The 23,987-nt window shown below is 39.4% G+C and overlaps 1 protein-coding gene and 2 long non-coding RNA genes across 6 annotated transcripts in view; 2 read left to right on the forward strand and 1 right to left on the reverse strand.

Annotated features, from left to right (window-relative positions):
• MTMR7 (myotubularin related protein 7) overlaps positions 1 to 23,963 on the forward strand; it is a 46,766-nt gene extending 22,803 nt beyond the window's left edge. The window contains exons 5-14 of one of the 4 annotated variants that reach the window (XM_062638860.1): positions 2,578 to 2,706; positions 5,170 to 5,304; positions 9,909 to 10,041; positions 13,985 to 14,094; positions 16,053 to 16,178; positions 16,913 to 16,962; positions 18,334 to 18,534; positions 19,743 to 19,883; positions 21,775 to 21,901; positions 22,372 to 23,963. In XM_062638860.1, the coding sequence (XP_062494844.1) occupies positions 2,578 to 2,706; positions 5,170 to 5,304; positions 9,909 to 10,041; positions 13,985 to 14,094; positions 16,053 to 16,178; positions 16,913 to 16,962; positions 18,334 to 18,534; positions 19,743 to 19,883; positions 21,775 to 21,901; positions 22,372 to 22,725 (1,506 nt within the window). In that variant the 3' untranslated portion in view covers positions 22,726 to 23,963. The remainder of the gene's footprint in view (positions 1 to 2,577; positions 2,707 to 5,169; positions 5,305 to 9,908; positions 10,042 to 13,984; positions 14,095 to 16,052; positions 16,179 to 16,912; positions 16,963 to 18,333; positions 18,535 to 19,742; positions 19,884 to 21,774; positions 21,902 to 22,371) is intronic. The other 3 variants (XM_062639026.1, XM_062638941.1, XM_062639106.1) reach the window with 3 other exon arrangements.
• Positions 1 to 23,987, reverse strand: part of LOC134175217 (uncharacterized) — a 123,847-nt gene that overhangs the window by 99,626 nt on the left and 234 nt on the right. The gene's annotated exons all lie outside the window — the stretch shown is intronic.
• The window catches only part of LOC134175281 (uncharacterized), a 124,091-nt gene that overhangs the window by 98,739 nt on the left and 1,365 nt on the right, over positions 1 to 23,987 (forward strand). The window lies entirely within an intron of this gene.

Raw genomic sequence — 23,987 nt, forward strand, 5'->3', positions numbered from 1 at the left:
GAAGTCCCTAGAATGTTAATAAATTGCAAGAAATAATAACCAAAGTATTTCTGAAGGAAGTTTGTTCATGCACTCCATTGTCTCTGTTGCTGGAGAATATCCATGTTAAGGAGGGCCTGTGAATTTCTCAGAGAAGACTGAATGTGCTATCAGGGTTTGTTTTCTTTTTGTTAAAACAACTGGAAAAAATGTTTGACCTCTTTTAAGATAAAGAGTAGGAAAAATGGCATCATGAATAAAACCCAGTTCACCACAGCAGCATCCGTAACCACAAGCCCTTCCTTTTCTCCCTCACTCCATATCTCTGACTCTCAGAACCTAATTTCTTCCTGGGCATCCTAATTCATTCAGTCATCTCAGAAAGCCCCAGGGAGATACTGAATATCCTTTTGACCCCAGCCAGAATGCGATAGGCAGATTCAGGAAAACGAAGTTAGACCAGGACCCCATTTCATAGAATCATAGAATCATTAGGGTTGGAAAGGACCTTAAGATCATCTAGTTCCAACGCCCCTGCCATGGGCAGGGACACCTCACACTAAACCATCTCACCCAAGGCATCGTCCAACCTGGTCTTGAACACTGCCAGGGATGGAGCATTCGCAACCTCCCTGGGCAACCCATTCCAGTGCCTCACCACCCTAACAGGAAAGAATTTCCTTCTTATATCCAACCTAAACTTCCCCTGTTTAAGTTTTAACCCGTTACCTCTTGTCCTATCACTACAGTCCCTAATGAAGAGTCCCTCTCCAGCATCCCTATAGGCCCCCTTCAGATACTGGAAGGCTGCTATGAGGTCTCCACGCAGCCTTCTCTTCTCCAGGCTGAACAGCCCCAACTTTCTCAGCCTATCTTCATATGGGAGGTGCTCCAGTCCCCTGATCATCCTTGTGGCCCTTCTCTGGACTTGTTCCAACAGTTCCATGTCCTTTTTATGTTGAGGACACCAGAACACACAATATTCCAGGTGAGGTCTCACAAGGGGCAGGATCACCTCCTTCGACCTGCTGGTCACGCTCCTCTTGATGCAGCCCAGGATACGCTTGGCTTTCTGGGCTGCAAGCACACACTGAAGCCGGCTCATGTTCATTTTCTCATCAACCAACACCCCTAAGTCCTTCTCCGCAGGGCTGCTTTGAATCTCTTCCCTGCCCAACCTGTAGCTGTGCCTGGGATTGCTCCGACCCAGGTGTAGGACCTTGAACTTGGCATGGTTAAACTTCATGAGGTTGGCATCAGCCCACCTCACAAGTGTGTCAAGGTCCCTCTGGATGGCATTCCTTCCCTCCAGCGTATCAACCGAACCACACAGCTTGCTGTCATCGGCAAACTTGCTGAGGGCGCACTCAATCCCACTGTCCATGTCAGCGATGAAGATGTTGAACAAGACCGGTCCCAACACCGATTCCACAGGGACACCACTCGTTACTGGTCTCCAGCTGGACATTGAGCCACTGACCACAACTCTTTGTGTGCGGCCATCCAGCCAGTTCTTTATCCACTGCAGTGCTCCATCCATCAAATTGATGTCTCTCCAATTTAGAGACAAGGATGTCGTGTGGGACAGTGTCGAATGCTTTACACAAGTCCAGGTAGATGACATCAACTGCTCTACCCCCGTCCATCAGTTCTGTAGCCCCATCATACAAGGCCACCAAATTGGTCAGGCAGGATTTCCCCTTAGTGAAGCCATGCTGGCTGTCACCAAGCACCTTGTTGATTTTCATGTGCCTTAGCATGCCATCCAGGAGAATCTGCTCCATGATTTTGCCAGGCACAGAGGTGAGACTGACAGGTCTGTAATTCCCTGGGTCATCCGTTTTCCCCTTCTTGAAAATGGGGGTTATATTTCCCTTTTTCCAGTCATTGGGAACTTCACCTGACTGCCATGATTTCTCAAATATGATGGCCAGCAGCTTCGCAACTTCATTTGCCAGCTCCTTCAGGACCTGCGGATGGGTCACACTTGTCTTCAGAGGAACTTCTGGACTTTTTTACAGGCTTATTGGGTTCCTTTCAGAAGTAGTGGGCATTGTCAGGGCTGCTTGCCTTTCGGTATCCTCATTTCATATGGATTAATTTCTTTTCTCCAAGTCTTTTTTTTTTTTTCTTGCATTGTTTTTATAATCATCAGATTTGCTGGAAAATTTGGCTCTGTAGTCCCCTCCCATTACAACAGAGAGGTGTTTGAGACCTTCACCCCCTCCCATCCTTACTTCTGAATTCTGCTCCAGAGGAAACTGCAGCTGTAAATACAATCTTGCTGCTCATAGTGATGAATCCTTCCTGTTACGAATGTATGTTCTCCCTATCTGTTCTCAAAGAGGCATGGATTAACATTTGGAAATACAGCCCTTCAACCCTTTTGCTTCAGTTTTGCCATTCATAAGTTAGAATTAATACTTTCTAGCTTCAAAAGACTGTTTTGAGAAATGTCAGTGATATGTATACAATAATGATGGAATACTCCCTGAGGTTACAGTTCCTTGATATTTTGTTTATTTTGAATCTGCTGTGGAGGTGGCTAATATTACTTGTATGTAGTAGACCAAAAATAAGTAGAGCTTTATTTCACAGGTCTGTGATTCCTATCCTACAGAAGTGTATGTACCAAAGTCTGCAACTGCACACATCATAGTGGGGAGCTCTAAATTTCGGAGCCGAAGGCGCTTCCCAGCTCTTTCTTACTATTGCAAGGAGAACAATGTAAGTGTGAATTTGCAGCTCTGAAGTGTTGGCTTATTTTGGGTTTGCTTTCATAATTCTTCTGGTAAGCTTTCACAAGAAGAAATCAGTGATTATTTTATTAAAAAAGAAAACAAAGAAAAGGTTATTGTTGTCAGGTTAGTGTGGTTTGTGCATATGGTCACACACTGGAGTTATGGCTAGTTTGTTAATAGGCATATAGTCATTTAAACCCAGCTTCATCATCCAGCTAACACAACAATATGCAATCTCTGTGTCACAAGGAAGTGGAGTAGCACAGGAGATCCTGAAACATGGGTGGCAGGAGAGCGAAGGCCAGCAGCAGGCAGTTGAGCAAGTGACTGGGAGGAGAACAGAGCAATAAAGGATCTGGTAGCCACAGCCTGAAAGCAAGTCTAGGAGGAGAAAAACTACACTTGTAGCAATTAAGAGATTCAGGGGTAGCCTTTCAAGAAAAGATCTGTGAATAGACCCAAAAAGGATGGCTGAAAGAGCTTAGCTGGAGTTCAGGTTAAGGTTCAGACCATAAGGATTTGAAGTTTTGTGTTTACTCCTGGATTCTTTATGATTAAAAGGAGTAGGAAAAGGGCTGGGAATGTTGGAAAAAATCCTCCTTGTGAGTTTGGAGCTTGGCATGAGTTGCAGCTAACAGAGTAATGGGAAGGAGTGGGGTAAGATTTTGGTGGTAGACACTGAACAGAGATGGAACCAGCAGGTTGGGAAGAGCTTTACTGCATGCAGGAAAGACAGGTGCCACTCATTCAGTCTTTCATATCCAGACGTTTCCCACTGCTCTTTGGTACTGACAAATTCAATGACAATGTGGAATCTGTCTCTGCATCTTACAAGATCTGTGTGAGTCTGATAAGATCAAACTCTGGAACTATCTGTTCAGCCTGTGCAGTAGTAAACACAACCTCATCTCTTGCCCTACTCTTAAAAATAGCTCAAGAAGTTTTATAGATGTGTATGCTCATCCTAAGCAATTGGCCTGGTTGGCAGGAGGTGATCTCTTCATGGATATCGTGGATAATAATTTCCACTTACGATATCCAATGGTCACTAGAATATCTTATCTTTCTAATTTTGAAATATTGGCAATGAAAAGGTTTCTTCATCTGAAGCTAAACATAACCTTAAACTCAAGCCTAAATTGACAAACAAACCATTCTCTCATACTGCTGCTTGCACACACCTTAACCCTTTGGGCCTCCAGTATGATATAATGTAATAGCCTGTAGACCATAATTTCCTGAATCCTAACCTTCATTCACAACCATAACTTTAGCCTTAATCCTGTATGTATGCGTGTATGGCACACTATGGAGGAGAGAGAAACATCTTCCTTCTATTAAATTGGCAGGTTGTGGACATACCCAAATGTACTTTTGCTTCATGCAAAGGAGGTATAAGTTTATATTAATATAAGTTTATATTGCTGGAATGTGTGCTGATCAGCAGGGAAGGCTCTAGATAACTAACAATCTGTGTGCAAAAACTGTGAATAAAGTATTAACAGGCTCTCACACAATTTAGCTTTCCTGTATTAAAGATCTAGGTTTTACTGAATAACTACCGATACTTCAAAGACTTGTCTGGAAAAAATCATGTCCTTTTTCACATTAATCAATAATCCGTAGGGCAGTCTGCATGGGTCATGACCTTCAGCAGGCAGATTCTCTTCATGCTTATGTTCAGTGCTTGGAAAGTGCATGTATCAGCCCCTTGCTCTTTACAAATCTATCTCCCCTCTCCCTAGCAGAAATAAAAACCTCCCTGCTCACCCGTTTCACATTCTGTTCCTTCTTTCCCAGTTTCACCTAAAGGTCTGATCCTGATGGATCTGTGGAGAAACTCTTTCCTTCTTCAACAGCACTGATTAATAAATGTATTCTAGAGGTCAGGCTGCCTGACCCACTTTCCATGCAGTAAGGTCTTTCTCCAGAGGCAGTGCTAAAAATATACCACCATCAGTGATCTAGCTGCATGTTACGTGGTTTTGTTTCCTGGACTCATAGAATCAGGCTGTTTAGTAAAGCATGCACTGATGTAAGCTGGGTGTAATCAGTATCATAACTGGTAAGTGTGAGTGACAGTGCAAAAGGACTCATTATTTATATTACATCAGTGTTCTTGTGATTGCAGTGTTGCACTCCTCACATCCTCTAGAGACCACCTTGCAGGAGTTATTCCACATTAGGACAATACTATATTTAAAATAGCTCTTAAACTTGGATTCAAGACTAGACTTGGGCCAGTGGGGTTGCATTGTTTTAATATTTCCTTTCCTTTTTAAAAATAAGTTTATAAACACGTAGTTCATTTTTACCATTCCGCCTTCCCACGTAGCTGTACACCTATGCAAACATCTAATGAGCTGGTTTTGTAAATGCTTCTGGATGCTAAATAATTTCTGCTTGATAGCTACGTTGATTTTTCTGTTGTTTGTCTGTTTTTCCACAGGCTTCCATATGTAGAAGCAGCCAGCCTTTATCTGGCTTTAGTGCTCGATGCCTGGAGGATGAACAGATGCTCCAGGCCGTTAGAAAAGCAAATCCAGGAAGTGATTTCATATATGTTGTTGACACAAGGCCCAAAGTAAGTACCTTAAATTTCTTGCACATAGCAGGACTGAATCTGGACTAAATACGTTAGGGAAGATGCACAGCATAAGTGACTCACCATACTTCTGATTTAGTTGCAACTCCACAGGCAAATCGGGGTTTATCAGGGGAATCTTAAATAGGAACCTTGCCCACGTTTTTAGCTCTTGGAGAATATTTTTCTTTACACTGAGCTTTTATCTTTGTTCTTAACAAAATGTTAAGATACAGATAAGTAAGTAACTTGAATTGGAACTGCTTCCACACACAGAGGACCTATCAATAACTATATATTACTGATGAGAGCAGTGAAAATAATTCCCATTATAAATCTGTATTTACAGCTGTTTGGAAGGTTGCAAACCTTTGCCTGCTTATACTAAGATTGTCCATGCAACATTTCTCCCGAAACGTGAAAATTTCAATGACCTCTGCATAAGGCTGAGGAAAGACCATTTACTGATGTTACAAGAATTTAGGAAACCTTCTTTGAATATCTCCAGCACTTTTATGCTTTTGTGAGAGAATCTGAAATATGGTAAATAATGATCTCAGATGCCATATCCCTGTATGTGACTAAAATCTTTGGCCAAGATAGAAGCTTTAAAAAAATCATGCTGTGCAGAAACTCAGTAATCATCTAGAAGAGACTGGAAGCTGAAAAACCCTTGTGTCCAAATTGACATGCTAACAAACAGCTGTAGGTGATGAGGACTGAACAGGCTTCAGTGCCTGGAGGTGGCAGTAGGGATATATTCTTTCTTACACAATCGGTAGCTTCCCTGTTGATGTTACCAAGTATCTGAAGAAAAGAAAACAAAAGGGCAAATCTCCACAAAATCCCGACTAGATGTGGATAAGCTATAGCACAGGAAAAGGAAAGGTGGGAGCAAAGGTTTGAAGGAAAGGAACAAGGAGGCTGTTTCAGTATCCTGAGATGGAATGAGGAAGGGCAGAGCTAGAGCAGAAATGAGAAATCTGTTTGGTGGTTGACTGAAGATCTGGGGGCTTGGTGGGAAAGCGCTGAGCACTCAGAGCTGTAACCAGAGAGCAGAGTAACCAGAGAGGCAGTAGCCAGACAATCAGGGCTTTGGCATGTCTCATTGCACTTTGTAATTTGGTGACTACTTTGACCTTCAGTTCCCTCTGTTGGGAAGACAAGGATGTCACCACCTTACTTGTAGTCCTGAAAAAAATGAACCATGATCAGCACTAGGATAGGATTGCTACCACTGTGTTCAGAAGAACAGGCTTCAAATACGAAGCACAGACCTAGCTGCCTAAAGAATGCTTGTTCGTAACAGTTTTCTATATGTAATAATAGTTACAGCATAATGTTTCCTGGCTGATGATACTTGTAGTCTTCCCTAATTAAGGAAGTTGCTCGCTGATGGGATTTATTTCTAAAGACTGACTGACTTGGCTATTAGTAATGTTTTACAAGGTATTAACGGGAATGTCCCATTCTGTGAACTTTTCTGGTAAATGACATCGAGACACTTCCTGTGCGCAGTGAAAAAAGGCTGTACTTTAAGTGGAGAGAGTAAAACTGGCTTGCTGTGCCATGAATGCCGTCATGTTTCCACCAACTCTGGCTTCTTCAGAAGCCGCTCAGGAGATAAAGTCTGCTTTCATTGAACTTCTGTAGAGAAAAGGGTTTTGATGTAAAGAAATTTGTATACACAGATTCCTACTTCTCTGTGCTACAAGACTGACTAATTTACTAAAGCTCTTGGTGCCAAATAACAGCCTTGTTTCGATTCTATACCTCCTAATGCATCTATAAATCTAGAGCATGTAGGAAGTGATACTTATCAGCACAAGCCACTCCTCAGTGAACCTTTAACAAATGTAAAGGTAAGGTAGCAAGTCTGGTGCAAGGTTTCCCATTGCTCTAGGAAATTAAAAAACTACCTGCCTCTTCTCTCATCAGAATTGCAGAGATTATGAATATTGATGGGCCCTGGAATTCAGCATTCCCAGGTGCTCCTCATACGTTGTGCTTCATTGTGTTTGATAATCTTCAAAACAAAGGACTTGGCTGTGGAAGAAAGCTTTTATTCCACTTCATTTAAATATACCAGGGTGACCATATGCAGAGCTTTACTTAGGTTGCTGTCTGTCTTGGTTTTCTCCTTCCTCTATTAGCTTTACAGAAGCTAATATAAATTTACTGTTTATGAGTAGAACAGATTAATTCTATAACTCTTTATAACAAGATAGGACTTGGTTATTGTCCACATTAAAGATGCCAGGAAATCTGCCGAGTGAGGTCTGTTCCCTTCAGAGGTTGTATCCTCATATTCACTGAGATTAAGTGAGGTCAGGCACAATGTAGAGAGCTTTACAACCACTTTAAGAGCAGCAGATGGAATTTTGGTAGGTGATGTGGAAAATTTGTTAGTAAATATTGTGGCAGCTGCAAAGTTCAGCAACTGACAATATTTAAAATAAATGAGTGTCAGAAAGCCTTGCAAATTTAACCTTGTATTTATTTACTTTTAACGAGGCCTACTTCAGATTGTCTTTCAAGAAAGGATTTCTGTGACAAAATTCATCCCCTGCAGAGACAGTTAACAGCATTTATTTTACTGGGGATTAGGTCAGTTAGGGGCTAGATGTTTGTCATTTAGTGTTTCAAGGGGTTGTGGTGGCTTAGACTTATGCATACAGATCTTTCTTCTTAGACACTTATGTCTACTTCAAAAGAGAAAGATTAGGATTCAGCAGATAATTTATATCTTTCTAGCAAGTCACACTGAGGACTTTGTCCTTAAAGGACATGCTGTTCTCAGACTGGCTTTTTTCATTGATAGAACATCAGCAGACAGCTGGTTGATAGACAAGAATTCCCCCCCCCCCGCCCCCTTTTTCCTGAATGCACACTACAAGTTAAAGGAAGTTTTACATGGGACTTGAGTAAATGAAAAATGCTGGGGGGTTTCCTCCAGCTGTTTTCTTGTGAATCTGAAATGAAATTATAATGGCATAAAGAGTTTTTAGTCTTTAGCTCTTTCCTTTGAAAGTTGAGAGGTGAAATTTGATCCATTGAAAGCTATTTTGACATATGATGTTGAAAAAGCTGAACTTGTTCATCTTAGCTGGAGGTAAATTGGCAGCAGACAATCAATCCTACTCAACTGCATTCATTCAGCTCCAAATTAAAATTGAATATTGGCAGTATGTGTGTTTGGGGTGGAAGAGATCAGGAAAGGACATTCTTGTGTATCCCATGGTACCATTAGTAGATTACTGAAGTAGATTATTGTGAGTTTCATAAGCGACCACAGAGGCAGCAAATCAATAGTACTGACTGCGATATTGAGAAATAAATGAGAATTGGAGTTATCCACATAGTCTCTTGGCCCCTAGGCAATGCCTAAGAGATATTTTGCTTTGATTTTTCATGAGCATTGGCTCTCACTGCAATGAAGATGAGTCACTTTTTGTCCAGCTGATGCCTCATAAGGTCTCTCCAAAAGCTTTGTTAGTGCCCTCCAGTCTGGATGTGCAATATCCATTGTTATTCAATTCTGAAATCTTTCCTGAGCAGCAGCTGCCAGCTGTGCTAGGCATGTGTGTGTGGCATGGAGGTTCTGCCATGTGGACTGCTTTGTTACTCCTGGATCCTTCATATTGATTGGGAAGTTCAAAGGCTCCGCTACCTTACAATGTGCGTTTCATAGAAGAGCAGGAACTTCAGGCAAAAAGACAGTTTCTTTCTATTGTACAGCGAGATTTTGCTACAGGAAATAAAACTTAAAAATAAAATAGAGTAATAAAGTAAAAGCACTTCATTCATTTGGATCAGCTCCGCCTCAGAAGGGGGAAAATAAGTATTAAAAAACCCCTTAATTTTATGCTTGGGAAAATTGAACTAAAGAATCATTTAGTGACTTTCCCACGCCATGAAGCAAGTAAGATATTCAAAGACAAAACTCCAGCTTCCAATTGCATGTATTTTTTTGCTGAAGCAGAGCACAGTATTTGATAGTTCTGCACTGCAACTGAAAATATTTGTGGTAATTTTGTTAATTCAAATAGTTTGTGGTCTTATACAACTACAGCCAAAATAGAACAAACTTAGGAAGAATTCCAGCTCTCCATTATTCCAAGCTTCAAAGAAATAAGCTGTATCAACTTTTGGATGATTTGAGCAGAAACCAGAGTAACTTGGGCAACATTACAGAGTACATGTTACGAAACAGTAACATGGCATTTAAGACACTGCCATCTGCTGGGTATATTCTGCTACTAAACATAATGCTCATCAAAAAATGAAATCAGAATAGTCTTTTAAACCCAAATTAAAACCTTTATGCTCTTGTCGAGGAACCCTACATAAGCTGTGTTTTTTGTGTTTAATTTCACTAATGAAGTTTCACTCCAGTGTGTAAAATAGAGGTCAGAGGCTCAGCAGTCCAGTGCCATGCAACAGGCTGCAAAAGATCCCTGACTCCTAACCCATTGTGTTGACATCATGATAAATGCTTCCTATTTGTACCTGACTTAAATCACACTGATATATTGCAGTAGACAAGCTTTGTTTTGAAAATAGCATGCTACTGGGTTTTCATATAATTTTCCCTATTTTCCCAGCTCAACGCAATGGCAAACAGAGCAGCAGGGAAGGGATACGAAAATGAGGACAACTACTCCAACATCAAGTTTCAATTCATAGGCATTGAGAACATCCATGTCATGAGAAACAGTCTGCAGAAAATGCTTGAAGGTAATGCTCTACTGAAAACTAGAGGAAAGATTTAATCCTTCTGTCATTCAAATCAGGGTAAATGCTCTGAAATCAGTAGCAGTGAAAACAGGTATGAAAGGAGATCTTTGCCCATTGCAGCTGTGTGCAGCTGCCTGCTGACTAATGGGACTTGTACAGTGGAGCATCATCACAACTAGTGGTGAGTTCCTAATCATGCAAACACCTTGTTTTGTGGCTGAAATCCAGATGACATTTACTTCAATGACATAATTCAGTGAAGTGTGATGGAGGTTACAACAGTCACTCTCTTTGTGACATATTTATACTTAATTCCTTGGTCTAAGGGTCTCAGGGAGGAAAACGGAAGGATTTTTAGCTCATTACAAAGTCTTGTTTGGCTAGGAGAGAGGCTGGGTGAATATACCTGTTCTTTTATTTGTTCAGTTTAAAAGTCAAAGTAGTAAACAACCAGCCTGGCTGCATGGACAGTGCTGTGTATTATTTTTGAGCCAAAAGTTTGTGAGAGTCGCCCACAGCTCAAACTGATCTGTAACAAGGTAATTTCTAATTCATTTACCACTTCAGGCTGCTTAGCGAAACATTCCTTCTTAGCATCTCTTTTTAAATAAGCCGTATGAGCAAAACATCTGCTTTTTCCATAGGTTTTACATTTGGTATGTTGAAATCTCTTATTTAGCAACCTGCTGATAAGATTGGAAATTAGATAAATTAAATCTGCGAGTTCAAGCACTTTCACTGAATGAGAAGGGCTTTTCTCATGCAAGGTGCTGCATAGGTTTTCTCTTTTTCTATTTCCCTTCATGTTTCTCTGGTGGCCTTTAAAAATGGATATGTCTGCTGCTCGTGATCTGGTGTGAGATGTTACAAGGTACATAAAAACCTCTGAAAAGACAAATGAGGCTGATGAAAAATGTTTCATGTGTGCTGCATTGCTGCTTGGAAGTGTACGGTGTGGAAAAGAGGACATCAAGACATAATGGATCTGATGTATTGCAGAAGTGCAGAGGCAATTTCATTCACTGTACTGGAATTAAGCAGAAGTGAAGGTTGGAGGACCTTCTTCACATGAGAAACTGCAGATTATTTAACATAATCAATTTTAAGTAACTTTCAATGCTGAGGAAATTTGAACAAAAATTGATTATTGAGTTTTCTAGTGGAAAATGCACTTATATTAGGAATGTGTTCATTTCAATGATTTTTCTTTAGGGAAAAGCTGAATAAATTAATTTATAATTGTAATAATGTCAATGATTTATTTGAGTAGGTAAAAAAAAAATGGTTTCAGCTTTGTAATTTTACTGACTTTGTTTCTAACAATTTTATTTCTCCTAACTTTAACGTGTATTTCCCCTTATATAATGTTAATTTTGGTCAAAATACATCATAAAATGATCAAATTTGTAGGACAATAAGAATTCTTTCAGAATATGCAAAAAATGTTGAGATTTGACTGTCCTCTGGAAATAAAATGCATGTAAACATGCTGAAGTTTCCTTCCCTTCCCAAAAAAATGTTTTACTTCTGTCTCTGCTGCCTCATACTGCTTTAGTATAGCACTGATTTTTGAAATTTTCATTTAAAAAGAGGTATGCCATAATTTGATCCTGGTCACAACCTCCTTGAAATTATTTTTAATATTAGAAAGAAATATTGCACAAGGACATTTTCCAGTAAAGATTCAAGGTCTGACCGAGGCTGTCTTTTGGTGTTTGTGATGGGAGAACTCTGCCACACATCCAGGCGTCAGCCAAGACTTCACCCTCATTTGTTAGACATTGAGATGATGACCCCACATGCTGCTTCCTGTCTGCATTTAAACACTGTCTGTATTTAAACAGCCAATATGAGCTTCTCCTCCCCTCATACCAGGAGTAGTTGCTGATACATGAGCAGCCCCCTGATCCTTTGGCTTCAGCAATGGATCAGCCAGAAAGAGTCCTGAGGGTTTGGCCCACAGAATCTACTACTTCCTCTATCTATGGCCTTCTTGCTAGAAATGGGAGAACTGGTCCAGCATCCACCCTCACTGGTGGAAGAGGCAGTTTCCACTATGTGTCCTGTTTCTTCCTCCCTTACTGGGGAATGGAGCGCCACTGGATTGCTATGAGTTCTGCACAGGGGCTCTTGATTTTCCAGTGCCCATGCAGTGGGTGCAGCAGGTCTTATTTCTCCAAGATTTTGGTGCTTTTTCTGCTGAGATAGAAACACCTTTTCCCTGTAGGGTAAGCCTCATAATTCAATTCATAATTGAACTCAGTATTAAGGTCCAGATTGGTAGCCAAAATCATGTGAAATACACAGTGTATGCCTTTTGGACAGTCTGAACTTTGCTCAGTGAAGTGGTTGGTAAATATTGACTCTAATTTGGTAGTGGGAATGAGAAAAGCACTATTTCAGCCTTGCCTTGGGCTTTTGTAAATAGAGACAGCAGCTTCAGCCAGAATTCAGCTACTAATTGGTCATGCTTCCATCTGCACAGGAGCATTAATCATGTGAAAAGCTGTTTGCTTTCAGTGCCATTATCTATGCATTTTTATAAATATCCTTCAAAAATGACTTTTAAAATAACCATCTGGAAAAGGCCCGATGTATAAAGATTGCAGGACTCTGTATGGACACATTAGGCTATTTCCCCCCTGAATTAAATGGAATTAAGGCAGCCAAATATCTTTGGATGTGGTATAAACTCTGACTTTGCCTGTAAAACCAAATTCCAATTACATTGAAGGACTCTAAAGTCGTGCCACTGGTCATAATGGCCATAATTAACTGAGTCCTTTAGAAGATTTCCAGAGGATAAGAGATCTACTAAGACATTATTAATTCATAGATTATACATTAACTCAGTGAAAACCAGGACATTTTACACTGCATTCCTTAAATACATTTCACTAGTTAATATCTTTTTTCCTTAAAAGACAGTATAATTGTGCACGGATCAAAATACATGTATAGTCTGTTTATGGGGTGAATTTAGTGTCTCGCTGTTGAAAGGAGATTGCACCAAATACTGCTCTGTATTTGTTCGCTGCTAGATTGAGCAACCTTGTGTAGTGGAAGGTGTCCCTGCCCGCGGCAGGGGGGCTGGAACTGGATGCACTTTAAGGTCCCTTCCAACCCAACCCATTCTACAGTTCTATGATTTGATTTATATTCTGACTGCCCTCTTTCTGTCCTGAGGTTACAAACTCTGTAATATTAAAAATGAGACACTTGGATGCAGCAGGGTAGAAACTTAATGTTGTAAAAACTGGGAGAGTTTTCTTTTTTTCAAACATGGCATAGAGCTTGGAAAGCTTTCAGGAAAGTATTTTCCTTGATGAATTACAGATTTTCCTCACCATCAGAATACTTTCTAAGTGAAGTTTTAATAATGTTTCATTCAGGGATGGAGAACTGTTGAGAGTGAATAGCTTTCACTCAAATACCATCATCTGTGGTTATGCTGATGGCTGGGTTTGGTGGGCCTGCTCTTAGAGCTTCATCAGCAAACACGGCTGGGAATGAGAGGCTGTGGCACCACTTAGGTGGCTGGCTGTCTGTGAGCAGAAATTGTATGCTTTCTGTTTCCAAGCTCTCATTATTAAATACACAATCCCCTCTCATGGGTTTGAAAACTTCACTCCCAATACAATTCTGGAAAATTTCCTCTGCAAAGGATGTCTTTGGTCAACTGTTTGCAACAGGCTTTGTAACAGCTTCTCTTTTTAATTTACATCAACATACTGGGGGAAACTTGACCCATCACGCTTTCTTAAATATATGCTGGTTTTTGGGTTTTTTTTCAGTGGTAAATTTTGACTGTGAAGTAGCCATTCTTTTCAAAAGATGAATGCTTTATATGAAGGATATCTGAAGAGAACTTTTTGGTTGAACGGTCAATGAAAGCCTCAGGGTCTATGATTACTGTGCATTTAAGCTGTGGCTTATTTTGCAGTTTGTGAGCTGAAATCACCTTCAATGAGTGACTTTCTGTGGGGCCTAGAAAATTCTGGCTGGCTGAAGCATATCAAAGCCATTATGGATGCTGGCATTTTTATTGCTAAGGTAATGTGTGCAAAATGGGGACTAACCTTGGACTAACCAGGTACAGAAACTGAAGACCAACTTCTCTGCTTGTGGGTAACTTCTGTTATCTCCAGTGATGTATCTGAAAAAAACCCCAACATCTGGAAATGCTTCATATATGAGGGGAGATGATTCTTAGGCACTGTCATGTGGACATTTTGTTAATATGGTAAAAAGAAGTTTGTGTTCTTCACCAAAGAATCCAAACATACTAAAGCCACTACTAGCCTGCATCTTGTATGCCAGGTATTTGAATGTCTGTACTTTACCCCACAGCAGTGATTGTCACTGTTTCTTTCACTATTTCCCCTGCCTCTTCCACTGATTTCTGGACATTTTCTTTGTTGAAGGTTTCTGTTTGAGGACTACTTCTTTTCATGTTAGTTGTAATACAGGAATATTAGCTACTGTGTTATCCCCTCTGAGTTATTTAGCCACAAACAAAATTCACCTCCTAAACCAATCCTGTGCATTACCATGGCCAAGCTCTAGCAATTTCTACTCTTGCATACTTGAGAATTGGCTCAGAAAAGTGGCTTTAATAAGATTTTTTTTCTCCAAATCCCACCCAAAGTAATGCAGAAATTTATCATCTACTGACAGCAGTTTTATTACCCCTTCCTTGCCTTTTACTGTTTCAATTCTTATTTTTGAGATTACAGTTACAATTTCTTACAGGCCGTTTTATTCACATGTCCTGCTACGTACGACCATATGAATAAAACTTCCTGGCTTTCCCTTCTCAGTAGCTGCTTGTTTCTCTTGCTTTGCTTCTTCCTGCTCAGCAGGCAACTGTTTGTTACCTGAACAGCAGCTGCGAGATAAATGCATGTTGCTATTTTCCCAGCCCTCCTAGCTTTTATTACCTTACAGAAATCAGGTCATTTACATTGGCTCTTGCCAACTTTTCCCCCATGGCTAGTCTTAAAATATGGTCCAAAAGAATTTGATCCTTTGTCCCTATGCTTGCTAGCTTCTTGTGCCTCCTTGGACATGCATTGTGACCCATTCTCATTTGTACCATTCCAGGGTCTCAGTTGTTGGTTGCCTGCCCACAGGGCTTCTATTTTAGTACAATTTACTTGTCTCTTGAGATAAACATAGATAATTTATTATAATTCCTTGCTCCTTATTAAGCTCAAACTTGGTTTAAATGTTTGCTTTTCTAAGCAGTATCTTCCCTAACCTACTTCATTTCTCTACTTTTAAAATTAAGTTTTCTTTAGAAATTACAAAGGCCAAACCCCTTCAAATTTAAAAAATTCAACCTCAAATTCCAAAGCTAATGCAAACCAAACTTGGGAGAAGTTAGTATGATCTCTTCTTTACGCATTTATGTATAAAATGTCATCCTCCAACCTCCATTATTTACATTAAAGATACTGACACAATCTTATTTATTAGATATGGCAGTTTGCCATTCCCATGGGCTTCCCCACGAACCTTGAGAAGTATGTCACAAGTGTGCAATGCAGTGTGTTGTAATAGTATCCACACTAGTGCTGGCATCATAAGCAGACATTGCTGTTATTGACCTTACCATCAAGATGAGAAATTAAAAGCCATATTTGAAGTATGGCTGTTCTGTTACTGGTATATGAATTAGGACATTAACAGCATCGGAATCTGCTTTAGACAGTTGTCTGCTCTGACAGATTGATGTATTTTAATTGAAACAGATCCCAAATCCTCCTACAGTGGAGCATAAACAGGTGATGCTGCAGCTGCCATGTTGCATGGGATGGAATGAGATTAATTAAGACTTTCCAAACAAGGGGAACAACACTCAATTCTAGAAATCTGTGGCAGAGTAAAAAATGAAGGAGGTCTCTCAGTATCCAAATTAATACTCTCTACATTGCACTGTCTCACTGTTCCTCTCTTACTATTGCCTTTCTCCCTGCTGTTGAAATTTCTGACTTCTTCTGTGTCCTTAGGCTGTGGCTGAGGAGGGTGTGAGTGTGCTTGTTCACTGCTCTGATGGCTGGGATAGGACAGCCCAGGTTTGCTCTGTAGCAAGCCTTCTGTTGGATCCGTATTACAGAACTATGAAGGGATTCATGGTAAGCAGGCTCTCTTTCATAGAGTAAATGAAGTATTATGGCATCATTTAAGATGAGTATCTTTGGTTTTGATGGAAAATAAACTTTCCTTAAATATAACTTTCTTTTTTAAGTAGGAAGGAAGGTTTTTATCTGTCCATGTTACAGTCCCCCAGTTTCCGTATGAAATGTTAGCAAAGGTGTGAATCAGTTGGGCACCCATTTATATCTTTTTTCCTAACCTTGACAAGAGATGCTTTCAGCCCAAAGGCCTTTCATCCAAGCGAGAATTTATATTCATTTTCAGGGATCACTGAAGTTTTGAGTATCAGAAGCATGTGCTCTCTAGACATTAAACTGCAGTGCGCAGCTATGTTGGAAAATCTGTTCCTTTCCCAAGCGATACAGCACTGGTAAAGCATCTAGGAATTACTGGTCACACATTAAAAAGATGTTTGAGATGTTTTTAGATGGATCAAGCTAAGTGAAGTTGTGCTGAAATACTGGCATCCTACCTGCATCCATGCAGAGTGCTACTTCACCTGAGCTGGCAGCAGTGCTCATCCCTCATTATTTTTCTGCTTATTCTATAAGTTATCTGAGATTCTAATACTGCTTTCTTACATCATTCTTTCTTGGCATTGTTCTGCTTAATCTAAGAACTAACTGGGATTCCAATACTGCTTGTTTGCACCACCAGTTTCAACATGTGTCAGCTCTGCTCCACAACACTGAATGCAATATTCTCATTTTAGGTGTTAATTGAAAAAGACTGGGTTTCCTTTGGTCACAAATTCAACCACAGGTAAGGCAGTGCTAAGGTTTTTCTATGTATATTTTTATGCAGTCAGTATCTGTTTCCATTCCGATTTTACTTCCTTCTTGCCTTACAAAGTATACAAAGAGAATGCCCTCAGGAAGCCACCATACCCTTTCTCCTATGATGTAAATTTGCTGCATGGAAAAATCAGTCAAATATTTTCATTTTAATCTGTCTTTTACTATATATGCACTCCAAGGCTGTTATTGGGAATCCTCAGTGCTGGTCTTGTAGTTGCTATAAGCATTGAGAGAGCCATGTGAAAGGAAAGTACTGCGTATGTGGCTTGCAAAATCCCTTTGGATTCAACTGTATCTTTCAGTAGTGCCAAGACTCCTCATGCAAGTCCCTGATCAATAAAGTCTACGTCTTCCAGGACAATACTTCATCTTAGGCATGTCTGCAAGTTATCATCTATGACATAAAACACATTCCTCCTATTACACTCTAACAAAACAGCAGGATTTGTTCAGAAGCGTCAAGTAAAGCAAAGTGGAAAGTCATCTATTAAGTTATTTTGCACATCCATTATGCAACTGCTTTATATGTAATAAAAATGTTTGAAGGATTTATACATTTAGGCGTGGATAAATACCCACATTTTCTTTCTTTCTTGTATTTCCTTTTAGTTTCTGTAAAGATAAAAAAGCAAGTTTTATATTGGAGTTTAATTACATTATATTGCTTGATTTGAATATGATTTTCTTGTAGTTTCAAAAAAAAAAAACCCAAGGAAATCTGTGTAGCTCCACACCACTTGTGAAATTCTAGCAGGAATTCCTACATTTCATATGATATGTCAGATGTCTATTGATGGTGACAGATATTATGAAATGTCATCACCACTGCTAGCTTTGGTTTGCAGTACACTGTTGCTATATTTTCTTTGATGCATTAAAATAGTAGAATTAGAAGTTTTGATTTTAGGTGTTTATGGAATTTCCATTGGTTGATATATATATACACACACAATAGATAAGCAGAATAACTGATTGAAAATGCTTCTTCCTATTAAGTAGACTTAAGTGATTGTCTATGATGTTTTTGTCAGTAAGTCATTGCAGTTATTCTTATGACTTATTTTACTGTGGTATAACTTTATATTAAGAGCATTAAAACATGTAGCTGTCAGGAAACAAGACACCCATAAAAGTATTATTTTTGTTTGTATTTGATAAATTCTGCTTTTATTCTACTCCACAAATATTGCATCATTTTTGTAAGTAAAACGATACAGTGGCAGTTGAGATTTTATAAATGAACCTTGCACAGTAAAAATGAGGGGTTTGTTTTCATTAAATTCAGTTTTCCTAGAGGATTTCAGGTTATAATTGAACCTATCTTGTCTTGTTTCAGGTATGGCAACTTAGATGGAGATCCAAAGGAGATATCCCCTGTTATTGATCAGTTCCTTGAATGTGTTTGGCAGTTAATGGAACAGTTTCCTTGTGCCTTTGAATTCAATGAGAGATTCCTCATCCACATACAGCATCATATCTATTCTTGCCAGTTTGGGAATTTCCTGTGTAACAGCCAGAAGGAGAGACGAGAGCTGAAGTATGGAAGTCTTTTCTTTAGTAGCATATTTATGTGTGGAGCCTGTGGGTGGTGGTGTATTGAGGAGTCAGAAATTTGCCAGTCTACTTGCATGTGCTTTCTTAAGGGGCACAGTGCAGCGTAGAATTCTTGGCTGTTGTCTTCTAGCAACACCGATTAATACAGGAAAAGAAGTTGATCCCCTGCAATCTGGCTCTGTTGGGAGTTTAATCCATGTGTGCGTGACAGGGATTAGGGAAAACTGACAGGAGCATTAGCCCTTCAGCCATGTGGCCCTACCGTTATTGCAGCATTGACAACAAACAAGGCAAGCTGTCACTGTAGCTCTAATACAAGATGGTATTAACTCTAGTTAAGTTCTCAGTTTAAGAGTCACTGCTCTTCTGTGTTTTAACCTGTCTTTGGATCTCATGACAAGACATTTTATTCCCAATTTCTTCGATACTTTCTTATGAACAGATTTTTTGTCTGGTAGTTCTCTCTCAGACTGAGCCAGCAAACTAACCTGATGTCTGGCCCAAAAGCAATTATGAATTAACCTCCTTGCCCCCAGGCACAAACAGAGACAGTAATATCATTCCTGGCAGTGCTAGTGTTCATATCTGCTTCTGGGGCCCTGGTTCCTCAGGTACATCATGAAACCCACCATTTACTCATGCATCCTGATCCTATCAGCAGTAGTCATGAGAGGCAGGACAGAGCTGCTGCTTGCTGCTGCTATTTGGCCCCTTTCAGTACTCAAATGCAGAGCTTCCTCAGCGCCATAGTCCATTTAAAGTCAAAACCTTCAGAAGTCATCCTATCCCAAGACCTAAGTAACCTAACCTAATGAGAAATGAATAGTTTAGTGGTGTAGGAGTGCTTTTAAATGTGGGGATCCCTTTGGTGTAGAGATCAGTCTGAAAGCTAATTTTAGGGAAACGATCAACTCGCAAAGGAACATGTCTCTCCACCTTATCTCTCAAAAAAAAACCCACCACTATAAAAGCTGCTCCAGCTTTATAAAAAATGGATTGGATTTTGCCTTTAGTGCCCAACAAAGGAATATGGGTCTCTTGTTTTTCTGTATTTGTAACTTCAGACTAATTCTGTTCAGGAAGTATAAAGCAGATTATAAATAAGTACAGAGCACTAGGATGTCACAACTAAGTTTTAGTTATATCTGACTTTAATATATTATAATTATTTATATATATATATATTTTTAGAATCCAAGAACGAACATATTCACTGTGGGCTCACTTGTGGAAAAATCGTGCAGATTACCTGAATCCTTTGTATCGACCTAACCACAGTAAAACCCAAGGGACCCTGTGCCCTCAGATGGCTCCATGCAACTTCTTGTACAAGTAGGTAGAATCACCTGCTACTAAGAATTGTAGGATGTGTTTGTACAGAACAGAGTGCCTTTGTATGTAATATTTCTTATTCCATAAGGTGACTTTTAGAGAGTAAATTCAGTCTCAGATGCTATGTGTTTGTTCCTTGTATGCTCATAATCAGCCAACACCTCTGCAGCATTTCACAACGGAGTATTAGTCTGAAAAGAAGCTTAAGATTAAAGCTATATTGATAGTTGTGTGTCCTCATTTCATGGTTACTTACTTCTCCCACTGAGAAATGTCTCTTTCAGTTCTGTTCTCGTCTGCAGTTTCCAAATTTCAACTTCTTCCATTCCACGATTTTGTGGTATTTATTTGGACCATCTGGTGTCAAAAATAAAGAGACATTTCAAGAAATGATAGGGTTTCATTGCTAAAACAAGTGTTTAGTAAAACAAACAGCAGAATTCCCCAGTGTCGTTGCTATACCTCAAAGAATACAGTTTGTTTTTTTTTCAAAATGTAATATAATTTTATAAATAATTACTCAAGTCAGAATGTCAATAGTAATAATTGTGACATGCATCTTAACAAAGATTATGAGAACTTGAATAGAAATTAATGAGAACTGTGATTTAGGTAAAACTGTCTAATTTGTTTTCTAGTTGCAAGTAAAAAGTACCTGTTAAAAGTCAATAAATATTCTAAATGGCAGAAATAGAATTCTTTCATGTCTGCTGTTCCAGGTCACATCCACTTTAAAACAACTTTAAAATAGTCACTAATCGTATTCTTTAGGATAGTGGGATTTATAAAAGAACTACTGATACTGCATATCCTCCATCGGATGAGTAATCTTGTTGATTTTAATGGAACTACTTGGGTGCATAAAGATTTCCAAGCATGAGCTATCAGATGATAAACTTAAAGGGGAACATGACTTAAATAGTATACTACTGGGGTAGGAATAATAAGGTATGTGCGTGCCCCATGAAGGAGCATGCACGTACTCTGAAAATCTCTGTCAGCAACTTGGCTGGACAGCTGCAGCTGACAGCAGGTCTCCTGGTTACTTAACATGTCTGGTGAACTCCTTATGTGCTCAGAGTGTGACCATGGCCATGTATTGCCAGGAAGATAGAAGATGGGAGGAGTGCTAGAGTAAGCTATAGACTTACAGTTCAAGTCCTTTCCTCCTGAAAACAAAACATCAACTCAGCTGTTTAAATAAAGGTTTGTCAAACAATTCCACAGAACAAGAAAACTTGCCAACATATGTGCGTCATGCCATTTCCTTCGGCCAGTTTAAAATGTCAGTTTAAATTTTAAGAGAATAGGACACTCTTCTATACAGTGGAGGAAAAAAAAAGCCTGTTAATTGCTGCACCTCACCACTACCACCCTAACCATCCCCTCTCCTGCCCCAGACAAAAACAAGCACGTAACATTTCAAAGTTGACTTCATGGGAAGTTAAACAGCAGTTGAGAACTAGGATTATGAAAAGCTGCGTTCAACCTCAGCTATTTTATAGGTACCATTCCTCTAAAGCCCAGAGTGTAGAACAAGAAAATAATACAGCCAAAACTTGTGTTCACCGAACACAAGTGAACCCACAACCACGGGATCCAAGTCCAAAGTACGCTCACCTTTCTTTCTGTTGTGCATCATAAGTGGTTCAAGCTGTTTATGTCCAGAGTTGCATCTTCAGGACAGAGCCAATGCAAATGAACCATATATCTTGCCAAATATTCAATGAACTTAGTGTATGCACTCTAACGATGACTAATCCATGGATGGATCATTTAGGACAACGTGCGTCTGGAAAAACAAATAAAACCCCCTGTGTATTTCAGTCTTCCCATGCCACCTCACCAAATGAGAAAACTGCCAAGGTTAATTGCTTTCTGTCAATTCCAGGTTCTGGAGTGGTATGTACAACCGCTTTGAAAAGGGGCTGCATCCTCGACAGTCAGTTACTGATTATCTGATGGCAGTGAAGGAGGAAACTCAGCAGCTGGAAGAAGAGCTGGAGGTCTTAGTAGAGGTAATAAACACTTGCTCTCGATGCCTCAGACTTAACTGATAGTAAATGAAATCCAGTTCCATTCACTGCAGAGTCCCCTACATGCTACATCCTTTTCCATCATGAGGATCCTCAGCTGTCATCTTTGTTCTTGCAGAAATTACTGGTTTACATTTAAGACACAACAGTGGACTTTCTTTAAGGATAAAAATTAACCTGTGTTAGTGCACAAATACTACTCCTGAAAGGAATTTTATATCCTTCTGTAACTCAGAAGGAATTGTAACTCAGGCTGTTGTAATTCAGCATTGGTTTGTGATACACTGTGCGCTTCTCTTACTCCATAAATGCAAATAGGCAGATTTAAGGGTGCAAACCAGGTTAGGCTCTGAACTTATTTTATTTAAAAACAAAAACAAGGCAGAAACAGGTAAGAGGATTAGCAGACCCTAACTATATCAATTTAATACCTATTTTTATCTTTATTTCAGAGATTGGCGAACCTTCAGAAATCACAATTAAATGATAATAAAGTCAAGAGTAAGCAACAAGACCAAAGCAAACATTTAGGGCTTTCTACTTCCAGCTTAGCTAACACTCCTCAGGAGTATAGCAACGATCTGAAATCATTCCCATCCCGGAGCCCTTCACAAGGGGATGAAGAAGATTCAGCCCTGATTTTGACACAGGACAACCTGAAAAGCTCTGATCCCGATCTCTCAGCTAACAGCGATCAGGAGTCTGGTGTGGAGGACTTAAGCTGTAGGTCTCCAAGTGGGGGTGGCTGCTTGGCTAGTGAAGACAGTGGCAAGGATTCAGATGAGGCTGTGTTTCTGGCAGTCTGAAATACCTTCACAACAATGAGGACCCAGATTAAGTCAAGTCCCTCGCAGCCTGGAACGAGATCTTTTCAACAAATGAAGAATGGGAGTGGTGTGTGGCCTAAAGAAATAATCCAAAGAAAGGGAACTGTGCAATTATGTAAGTAAAGATCAAGGCAGAACAAGCCATTATTAAAGACATAATGCTAAAGAAAGGTAGTATCTGCTGTTGTATTTAGTTAAGCCAATGTAGTATTTATCAATGCTGTATGTAATTATTCCTTACTTTGTATATTCCCATCATTATTTGTTGTACAAAATATTAGTTCTTCTCCAAAGAAGTGAAATTCCAAAGTACTCTCTTACACATAGGGACAAGGTTGAAGGTTTCTTAGTGTTAGGCTTACTGGTGAATCAGTCAAAACTTATTTTTGTAGAGCTTTTTTGCCTTCAGACAGTGTGTATATTCTTCACTTTTTTTCATGGGAGGTGTTAAATTTTGAATTCCAACAAATATTTTGCATGTTCTCCTATTAGAATCCTTTGCAGCAAAGTAAAACTTAACAAATGGATGTGCTTGCTTAGGGGACAAATGAAGCTCTGATCCTGCAAAGAAGTCCTTTGGTAAGCAGCAGCTGCTGCTGCATATGAACGCACCCCATTTGTAATGATACAATACTTACAAAGCCTTCCTGGAGAAGCATCCCTTTATAATGATATTCCTTTATAATGCCTAAGTACATTAGACAGTATGCTCTAGCATCTTTATGTTTTATTATCAAGTTAGATTGTTGATATCTTACCCTTGCTTCAAACCAAGGTAAGATATAAAGGTGAAATCTTAAAGGTAATAAAGCCTCAAATATCTCCAGCCTATTTTAATTCTTACTTGAAAATGTTTTATATGGGTGGGAGTGAAGTACATATACAGCAGAAAGAACAGGGAATCCTAACAAATATCACTTACTTATGGAAGCATCACTGAATTCAGAACTAAAGAAAGGCTATGCCCATAAAGGAACTGTTATAAAGAATATTTCTTCCAAATTTTATTGTTCAAAATAAGCCAACCACAACCAAGGCTGTTTTTTTTTTTTATCCTCACACAAATTTTCCCTTTTAGTATTTGCCCACCTGAACTGAGCATGCAATACTAATTTAAGACTGATTCACCATGACAGACAGTTTAATCTCATTGGAAGATTTGTCATATTTTTTAAGAGTAGGAGTAATAGCTTTCATAATCATAGGTACAGAAGAAACCACTGAAGAAACTGGGGACTCTT

The sequence above is a fragment of the Pezoporus occidentalis genome, unplaced genomic scaffold (genome assembly GCF_034315485.1).
Source record: "Pezoporus occidentalis ecotype Australia unplaced genomic scaffold, CSIRO_AGI_Poc_V1 ctg1, whole genome shotgun sequence".
Lineage (NCBI taxonomy): Eukaryota > Metazoa > Chordata > Aves > Psittaciformes > Psittacidae > Pezoporus > Pezoporus occidentalis.